Source organism: Mesoplodon densirostris, chromosome 1 (assembly GCF_025265405.1).
Source record: "Mesoplodon densirostris isolate mMesDen1 chromosome 1, mMesDen1 primary haplotype, whole genome shotgun sequence".
Lineage (NCBI taxonomy): Eukaryota > Metazoa > Chordata > Mammalia > Artiodactyla > Ziphiidae > Mesoplodon > Mesoplodon densirostris.
This window is the reverse complement of record NC_082661.1, coordinates 224,819,957-224,830,766: the sequence shown is the minus strand read 5'-3', so window position 1 is coordinate 224,830,766 and position 10,810 is coordinate 224,819,957. Positions and strand designations below refer to the sequence as shown.

General features: G+C 39.2%; 1 protein-coding gene across 1 annotated transcript; it reads right to left on the bottom strand.

Annotated features, from left to right (window-relative positions):
• Positions 1 to 442: 442 nt before the first annotated feature.
• Positions 443 to 10,456, bottom strand: SCOC (short coiled-coil protein). The gene is given in 6 exon segments (XM_060095069.1): positions 443 to 2,040; positions 3,482 to 3,565; positions 3,933 to 4,004; positions 10,274 to 10,298; positions 10,300 to 10,434; positions 10,436 to 10,456. Coding segments are annotated over 6 exon segments (480 nt in total). The 3' UTR covers positions 443 to 1,897.
• Between the last annotated feature and the right edge of the window lie 354 nt (positions 10,457 to 10,810).

The window sequence follows — 10,810 nt, the reverse complement described above, 5'->3', positions numbered from 1 at the left end:
TTGAGAATCCACCTGCCAATGCAGGGGACATGGGTTCGAGCCCTGGTCCTGCAAGATCCCATATGCCGCGGAGAAACTAAGCCCATGCACCACAGCTACAGAGCCTGTGCTCTAGAGCCCGCGAGCCACAACTACTGAAGCCTGCGTGCCTAGAGCCGGTGCTCTGCGACAAGAGAAGCCACCGCAATAAGCCTGCGCACCGCAATGAAGAGTAGCCCCCACTCGCTGCGACTACAGAAAGCCCACATGCAACAACAAAGACCCAATGCAGCCAAAAATAATACAAATAAATTAGTTTAAAAAAAATAGTATTCCCTTAAACATCCAGTAACTGGTACTTACACAGGATACGCTACTTATCCTGTGGCTTTGAACAACCCCGATACACCACTGCACCACTGTATATATCCCAGTTACTTACACAATAATATCAAAACACATGCAATTTTTGAAACAGCTTTTTATTAAACAGCAAAGCATAATGGCAACACAGTTTTAAATGCTTAAAAATTAGGTCACAAAGGGATGCAAAATGTTTGCAGTATGACTATTATATATTCATACAGCTAAAGTCATCAAATCTTAACACCAATACAAACATTAAGATTATTCCAGGATTAGCCTAAATTTAATAACCATAAACTATATTAGTGGATCTCTTTTCCTATTTAATATTTTAACATTACTTCTGATAGATTTCTTTACTAAATGGAATGTACAAACTAAATTTAAAAAAAGTGTTAAATGACTAAAACTCTGCAAACCAGTAGTTGGGTTTACAGAAAATTCTGGGAGAAGTAGTGAGATAAAATACTGAGAAAGCATCAATTAGTATACATGTAATACTCTCCCATTTTATTCATGATTCTGATACTAATACCTTTTTAAGGGACTTTGCAAAGTTGATCATCTGGGTACTGCAAATAAACCTGAGACCAAGTTTTATTCTCTTCTAGGTGTGGTTTACATAAGGTTAGCCAAACTTAATCCATTTTCTTATATATCCCCCCCCCCCAAATCTAATCTGTGCCAGAGATAACACAAATCTGGAGTAAAAACATTTGGAGTTGGTTATAAGTACTTACCAAGTATTAAATACTTCTCCTACCCTATTTCTATATTTCCTCAAAATTTTCTATTTCAAACACACACACAACCAGAGCTCATCTTTTCAGGTATCAAGTGGATTATTTTGTGCAAAGGAAGTTTTTAATAACAAATCTTCCCAATACGATAATTCAGTTTCAAAGAAAAATCTTCTTTATAGCCCCTGTTTTCAATTGATTAAACAGAAACCAACTATCCTATCTTATTACTAAATATAACAAATAAGCCCTAAACTGAGAAAATATCTTATTTTGGTTAAGTTTCAACAGACTTCGGGCTACTCTCTTAGATGATGAACTACTGAAATTACTCTTTACAAATGTGAAACCAATTTTTTCCTTAGGGGAAGGAAAATGGGAAGAAAGCAAATGGAGAAGAGGCACACGATGGTGGACAGGGTATATAAAGCTGTGCATTCAGTACGTGATTTTGGTCACTTTTTCACAACACGGTGGTTATTTTCTTCTATCTCTAACTATGCCTATAATAAAAGACAATGCTAAACCTATAAATCAAAGCAAATTTGATATAACATTCATTTTCAAGTTTCATAAATATATGCATTTCTAATTATAAAGTCTCTACAATACCTTTGCACATTTTCATAGACTAACATAATACACAAACTCATGGAAGTCTTCTGTTACGCTCTTAATTTTGCTTAGATCTGACATTATCTTCATAAATACTCAGTGAAGCCACAAACAAAAGTACTATAACTTTTGGAATCTATCCAAGTTTTAAAGAAAAAAAGAGCAGCAATTCCATAGACATAAGGGATATCAATCCCTTATTTTCTTTTGCTTTTTGTGTCAGTTGTTTGAAAAACACTAGAAGCTGACATGAGGTTTTCTATATATTGTCCAAGAACTTGGTTTTCTGATTTTAGCTTCAGATTTTCTTCCTTAACTGCATCTACTCTTGCAGAGAGATCTATATGGAAAATAAAAAAGCACATTGTCAATAAAATGATGGCAATGACTCCGTATTATAAAATGCTTATTAAGATTCATTCTTAAAAGAAATACCACAATCCTTAAATTTTCTGTTTTTAAACTCAGACTACTTTAGAAGTTAAGGTAAAGAAAGTAAACTGAGTACAAATCAATAGCCAAAATTCTTAAAAAGAGATTTCACATTAGACTAAATGTTATTCTTTGTAAACAGCATTTTTGTTAAGTAGTTAACTCTTAAAATGGTTATTTTAAAAAACACTTTTTAAAATGTGAATTTTGGTTCATATCATCATAAAACCATAATGTCTTTACTAGTAATATTTAAGACAGTGTAGTAAGTGAACATAACTGAATTCACATACTGGATATAGGCAGTCAGTTTCCAAGCAATTGATCATTTTGTATTTTTACATTAGCAAGAAATTCAAAAGAGCAGGTCTTCATGATTAAAAAAAGAAGATGCCACACCTCAGTCATTCAGCAACTAAGTTACTGGGGTGCCTTCTAAGAGACAGGCACTGTTCTAGAGGCAACAGTAACAAAAAAGGTCCCTGCCCTTAACAATCTGACATTCTAATGGGGCTTAGGATGGGTGGGGGTCAGGAGAAAAAGCAAGAAGGGTAAGGGTCACAGGAAGCCAAGGGCAGTTGTCCTGTGATACAGTATAGTTAGGGATGGCTATTTTGATTAAGAAAATTTCGCTAGAGACCTAAAGGAAGTAAGGGAATGAGCCACATAGATATGCAAATGACTAAGGGAAAAGATTCAAGCACAGGGGAACAGCAACTGCTAAGACCCTGAGGAGAAGCTTGCTGAAAGAACAGCAAGGAGGTTGAAGTGTCCCAGTCAGGGAATGTGACAGGACTGAAAGGTAAAAGGGAAGTGAGAGACTTACAGAGAGGAACCTGGCTTCCATTAACTGTGAGATGGGAAGCCACTGGAATGACATGATCTGCTCAACCTGATTTCAAAAAAACCCCACCACCACCTCTTAATTTCGTTGAAAACCAAAAGATGTTTCACTGGTGGAATTAATTTTATGCAAGACATTTAGAAAATGAAAAAACTCAGATCAGTTCCCTTATAATCCCCGAGGCTAATACACTGATTTTACTCTCATATAAGCTTTATTAAAGTGGACTTAGTAACACAATGCAGGGACTTAAATGGGGCTCATTATGTTAGACCTTAAAGAGGGAAGCATAAGAACACTATTTGACTTCCTTATTGAAATGTATCTGTTCTTTGAAATCACCAGCCAAAGCTACAGGCAGGAGAGGAAAAAAAACTATTGAAGTAGACTTTGAAATTTATAGTTTTAAAAACTGCACAGTAACGAACAAATTTAGCAATTTGCTTACAATTACAATTTCAATTACCTGGATGTTAGTCAAGAAAAATACAAAACGCAAGCTAACCTTCAAGGGTGTGTTGGAGTTCCAACACTTGATTAATAAGTCGTGTTTTCTCCTCCAGTTCCACTTGATTTTCAGCATCAACTGCTGTAATGAAAAGGTTCAGATTTACTCTTAATATTAGCTACCATTTGTGTAGTATAGCACTTAAAAGATCTGCAAAATGGTTTATATTCATTCTTACTTGACTTATACAAGAGCCCTGTAAAATAAAAGGTTATATCCCACATGGCAGATGAGGACACCAAGGTGAAGGTAAAATGTTTTGCCATCTCATAGTTAAAGAATGGAAGTTGCCTTAAATCTTTTCTAGAACTAGATGGGATTATGAATAAGTACACTGGCCAAGATCAAAGCCTTCTAAGTATTGATTCTCTGCTCTTTCTATTGCTTAATAAAGCAATGTATGCACCACAAAACCAGGAACATACAAAAAGGAAAACGAAGAACATACCATCCATGTCAGCATTCATCATCTTCGGTAACAAACTTTTGGGCCTTGGATACAAAATTCTTGATGAACGGTCTGCAATAGGAAAAAGTTAGAAACACAGACACATAGAGTAATGAAATACAAGCTTGTTTTTCAAAAGAAAATTAAGTGACCCAGTAGGACCCCTTTCACATGCTTTATTTTTTTTTTATTTATTTTTTTTTTTTCTTTTTGCGGTATGTGGGCCTCTCACTGTTGTGGCCTCTCCCGTTGCGGAGCACAGGCTCCGGATGCGCAGGCCCAGCGGCCACGGCTCACGGGCCCAGCCGCTCCGCGGCATATGGGATCCTCCCAGACCGGGGCACGAACCCGTATCCCCTGCATCGGCAGGCGGACTCTTAACCACTGCGCCACCAGGGAGGCCCTCACATGCTTTAATAAGAATAAATACCCAGTGGGGAAATAAGCAAAGAATATTTACAGTTTACAAAGAGAAGTATTAAGTAAATAAGAGAAAATGTTGAGTTTCTTGGTAGTCAAAGAAATGCATAATAAAATACCACTGTATATTTCGTAAAATATTTTTCTAAAAGAAGATGATCAATGCTAGCAAAGTTATGGAAAAACTAACACAAAATATTGGACACAAATTTTAAATGTAATATTTTTGGAAAGCAGTACAGTAATAAACAAGATTCACAAAAACATTTAAATATTTTTTACAAAGTACTTTTACTCTTGGAAATTTAGCCTAAGGAAAATTAAGGAGGAAAAAAATTACATCCATAAAAATCTTTACTTCAACCTTATTTATAACCCAGTAAATTGGAAACAATATAAACTGTCCATTCAGAGCCTGGTTGATTATAGTTGCCATTTCTAATGGAGTGGTTACTAAAAATAATTATGACTATAATAACATGAAAGAATGTTTATGCCATTGTATATTCACTGATGTAAATTATGTGAAAAATCTTTAGTATGGATAAAGAACACACAGCAAATTGAAAAAGCTCTTATATTAAGGATAATGGCAGCAAGGAAGACAAATCTCTCTAAAAATATTCTTCATTATTAAAACATTTTTTCATATATACCAATTAACACTTTTTAAACATAAAATTCAAAAGAAAAATACTAGTTATCCGAAACACTAATATGGGTTAAATGAAAAATATGTACTTGTCACCTCCTGGTTATAGTTAAAATAGATTAATTAGGATGTAAATGAGTAAATAAATATTAACATTTTCTTGTGTCCAAAAAAGGCTCCAAAATATTAGAGCAATTTCCAAATCCTTGTGAAACATGTTCTGCTCTATTGCTAACATTCATTTCACATGCAATGTGCTCAAAATTTATTAAATAATGTACCAGATTATTACTGAAAACAGATTTGTTAACCAATCTAATTTACTCAGTGAAGCAACTTAGATCTTAGTCAATGTTGTTACTCTTTCAACAAGTATTTATTGAGCACCTACTATACCCAAGGCATTGTTATGCCTCCATATGCTGAACAGTAGAACCCAAACCTACTGGACAAGGATGTCTATATACCAGAACTAGAATCACAATCAAAACAGTGATCAGTATATTGTATATTCCCTCATGACATTTCAGATGCTGGCATGAACATGGCAACAGAATGCTCAGTGTACACATGTATAAACTACCTCTCAAGTAAGATATCACTCAGTCTAAAAAAGAAAGATATTAAACCTCCTTTACACATAGCTTTATTAAAGAAGTAACACTAAAAATAATGCTTAATACATCTACCCCAAGTCTTCCCACTTATACAGCATCAGCGCTACTCTCCCTCACTGGTTTTAATTCTCAGGTTCTTTGTACTTCAGAAAAAGTTTTAGATAGATAGATATAGTTGCACACACACACACACACACACACAGAGATGACTCTTGAACAAGGGTTTGAACTATGCGGGTTTACTTACACTCAAATGTTTTTCAATAAATACTACTACAGAACTACACGACCTACAGTTGGTTCAATCTGCAGATGCGGAATTGCATATATGGCAGGCCAACTGTAAAGTTACATGTGGATTTTCAATCGTGCAGAGGGTCGGTACCCCTAACCCTCGTTGTTCAAGGGTCAACTGTATAAATTGTGTGTATATGTGTAGATGTATCTATACACACACACACATAAATCCAAATAGACTGATTATGAAATTTTTTTTCAAAAATTCTTTAAGTCATTAAATGCTTTGTATAATAGTATTCAAAGACCACACTTCAAAAATTATTCTTCTCCATTCAATCAATGTGTCTTTATAACTGAAGAGGAAGAGTGCTAGCAGTGAAAACTTTATTTGGCCCTTCCCCGAGACAAGAGCACTTTCATACCACTTCAACTATTGATACTTGTCTGGGAGGGATGACAGAGGAAACAGCCAAAAGCAAAAGTAAGTGATCTTGGGAATACTCAGCAACAGCACACTTCAACTTGGCTATCTCCCCTGCTACATGAGAGAAGTATTCCCCATTTTTTAAAAGTTTGCTTTATGCCACTTCGCTTGTATAAAAGACCTATATTAGTACCTGTTTTGCTAAACAAAAGAAATCTGATGAGGATTTCCGCTTTCGTGAAAAAAAGGCAAAAAACAAAAATAGCATTCAGCGTTTGTTTTGCAGCAAGGTGTTACAGAGGCAGCACTCACTCTGAGCAGTGACACCAAGCTCCTTCCCTGAGAACTACACTCAGCAGCTCAGCCTCAAGCCACCACAGCTTTGACCTGTGTCTGTGAGTGTTTTATTTATTTTGTGCATCTGTTAGCAAGATGTCCTAAGATAATTGCTTCATCACTTTACGCCATTTCAGCTTACAAAAGGTAGGAATGCTCTACTTTCAGATAGTAGGGGGAAACCTGTAAATTAAATGCTCCAGATTTCTAATATCCAGTCTTTTTAAGAATACACCTGAAACAGAATTCTCATGACAGCTGAGAAGAGTGATATGATACACAAGTCAAAGCAACAGATAATCACAAAATCAATGCACTCAACTTTGAAATCAGATCTAGTATAGGGATGGGTTATACTTCTTTTGCCTGTATTTTAGTCTAATACTAAAATTAAACCCAGAAGTCTTCCATAAATGCAAAGTGTTCCAGGCTGACCAATGTAGTAGGTAAGGAAAAAGAAGCCAGTTTCTGAAATTTTGGCCACATATAACCCAAACAATAAAAAATTACTCTTAGAAAAATTACTCTTAGAAAAACACGTCCAGATTGGGGTGGAAGCAAGAGCACAAAAGCAGGGCGCAAGGACAGTGCTGTAGGATATACCACATAACCCAAGACAGCACTACTCACATCATAGCCCATGTAAGATTGCCCTGAGGGCTGAACAGTGCAAAACCTGCCCAACTGTATGTGGCAGCCGTGTGCAACACCAGAGTATCACCGGCTGCCTCTGCATGACAACAACAAAAAAACACAAGTAGCAATTTTTTCTTATTGTGATGTGATCAAATAGACCAGTCTCAAAACGCTACTCCTGTATATATTCTAAGTCTGTCAGGACATCCAGAGTCCTAAACAGATTTATTTTACATATGGGATCAAAAGGTCTGTTGAGCTCTTTAAGTCAAAGTATTTTAGCCATGGATTTTACTTCCTTCAAAATAGGGTCAATCCTCAAACTTTGCAATGCCTACATTAGCCCAGTACTACATCATAATATGCACTCGACACAAGATTGAATTTTTCAACTATAAAATTCTTCTTCTCAATCTATAGTTGCTATCATATCAATCCAATGCTGGGTCAGATGTGCTCTTAGGAGTTCATTTTCAACTCCTTCTGCTCCTACACATAAATCCAAACCTGACATTAAAAGAGAGAGAACCCAGGGGCTTCCCTGGTGGTGCAGTGGTTGAGAGTCCGCCTGCCGATTCAGGGGACACGAGTTCGTGCCCTGGTCTGGGAAAGAGCCCACATGCCGCGGAGCGGCTGGGCCCGTGAGCCATGGCCGCTGAGCCTGCGCGTCTGGAGCCTGTGCTCCGCAACGGGAAAGGCCACAACAGTGAGAGGCCTGCGTACCGCAAAATAAATAAAATAAAATAAAATTAAACAAACAAACAAACAAACAAATAAATAAATAAATAAAAGAGAACCCAGACCAAAGTATCTCAAGTGTGGGAACACCGAAATAAATGTGGGGTGCTAAAGCTGATCTGTTTATCCAAAATCTGCCTTAGCTTATCCAAAATCTGCCTTAGCTCTCCGCAATGGATATGACTGTCTGGGATTCCTCAACTCTGACCTAAGCCGAGGTCAGATCTCATAAAACTTTTCTCAAAAATCACAGTAAATTTTAGTGCCTATCTTCATCTAGCCTTGGTCAGTGGAAGAGAATCTAGAGTTATTTTGATAATTTAAGTCCAAGGAGCAAAAGTATGGAAAGAACAAGGATCCAGAAATGTGGCAAGCATTAGTACAGACCCATTTCCCATGCCCTCACAGTCAACTGTGACCAAAGGCTATCATCTTACCAAGTACACCTCTACCTTCTTTTCTAGTATGCCCAACAGTACCATGACATGCTCTTCATAAGAGGCAGTTTAGCAGTGATTAAGTTACCTGGATTCAAATGCTAGCTCTCCTATTTATAAGCTCTGGAACCTTAGGTAAGATTAACATTTCAGCCTCAGTTTCCTCATCTGTAAAATGAGGTTAATAACAGCATGTACCTCATAGTTTTGTTGTGAGAACATTATGAGTTTATATATATATATATATATATATATATATAAAATATAACAATACACAGTAGTTATTCAATAATGTTAGCTATTATCTTTTCTACCTTTTAGCTCTACTTCAGGCCACAAGAATTTTTAAAAATTACTTGGGCCACTTGCCTCGTTTTTACAACTAAGCCAAGGCCAAGATGATAATGGCCTACCTAAGATCACAGTAATACTTACACAGACAGAGCCAAGACTACATACAGTCAATGTCCCAGTCTAGTTTTTCCACCACTCCACCACACTATGCTCACAACGGAGACCTGAGATTTTGAGACTTTTCCGATATCCACCCAACCTAAACCTCTCAACTTTTCTGCATCTAAAACTGATTTTCATGATCCGTCATCTACTTACTAATGAAACTAGCAAAACTACTAAACGTCACTGTACATTAATATACTAAATTCTTTACATATATTAGCTCATCAAATCAACAGGACGTGGCACTTTACAAACGTGGACCCTGTATCTCAGAAAGGCTACATATCTTGCCTTAGAGTTCACAGCCGAAGTCTGTACCAAGAATCTAAACTCAGATCTAACTATAAAGTCCCTGCTTTTTCCATTATGCAATGGAAGACACTTTAGTATGACCCTAATCTAAATTTGCAAAACGTTTTGCAACCCTTGATGTCAAATTTCTTTGCTATTTCTACTATCTAAAAAACTGAAGGTAAATTTCATTCACTGCAAGCTGCAACGACTTTCAACACGGCTTGTTCAAGTCCCTTCAAATTCTGACTTGTTCTGGTTAAGTCCAATTTTAAATTGCACAAAATTAAGTGACCGTTTGGCCAAATATTTGATCAGAAACGAGATCCCCAGAGTGGTTAGCTATACTGAGTTTAATCAGTGAATGAGTACAGGCACGGAATATACAGGCAGAGCTTTGGATTCTCAGGTACAGCGTTGGGAACAGAGCACACCATCTGTCCTTAATATTATTACGTCATAGTACTGGAATCGATACAAACGAAAATCCTGTCTTTCAGGAACGTCTCCTGTTTCTCCTTTCCAACAATCCTAAATCCCCAAACTTGTCCAGCAGGACGCTTGAAAGATGCCCATTGAGAAACTAACCCGGGAGCTACTTTCAGAGCCTGAAAAGATGTCGCCAGCCCTGGTTTCACCGCTCACTCGGCTCCCTCCCCGCCCCCGCGTCCTCTCCCCCGCCCCCGTCTCCGAGTTCTCGGCCGAGAAGCCGTGGGCTAGTCCAGGCGTGCCAGGTCCCAACACACCCGAACGCCCCTCCCGCAGTCCCACTTCAGGGCGGACAGAGGCCTTAGACTCAGGATCCGCGGGGAGAAGGCGGCAGGAGGTCCGCGCCACGGACCGCGGGCGGCCCTCCACAAAGGAACCTCTCCTCCCAACAACGAGAGGATGAGAAAAGAGGCTGCGCAGGGGTTCTGCAGGGAGCCAGGCCTCGGCCGCGCACCTAACGCCCAGGCCGTACGACGCTCTTCCCGGGTCCCCGTGCGCCGGACCGCGTACATCCCGCCCCTCCCTCCAGGTTCTCGTCAGTACCGAGGCCGCAACTCCAGTCGCTCGAGGCCAGGCCCTCCGCGACCCACGACGGCCCTCACCTGCCTTTTGAGGCGCCGGCAGAGGGGAGAGATCGGGAGGACACCTCAGGCCTGGACACTCGGACCAACTGGCACCGGCAACCCCGCCCTCTCCGCCCACAGAGCGTGCGCCGAGGCTGGAGTCCCGCCCCGTCCCGGCCCGTCGCCAGCCAATCCCCCTCTCAAGAAGGCACGCCTGCGCATTAGCTACACAACGCCCCAATCGTCCTACCTCTAACCCTCGGGATTCACCTTTTGCCATAATAAAAGGGCACTGGCATCCAATCAGGGTTGAGGTCGTTGTGGGCGGGTCCGGGAAGAGCAACAGCCAATGACAGTACAGAAGCTAAGCTGAGCGGGCGAAAGCCAGTCCGAGCAGGGCAGCTCCTCAGTCTCAGCCGGTCCGTGAAAATGGGGTCAAGAAATCCAGTGTGGAAAATTCTGACAGCTGTGAGGAAGGAGGTTGGTAAAACCTGGAGGTTGGTAAAACCTAACACTGGGCGAGAGAGAAATCATTCAAATTCAAGAAAAGGACGTGTTTGGACATAACAGAGAAAG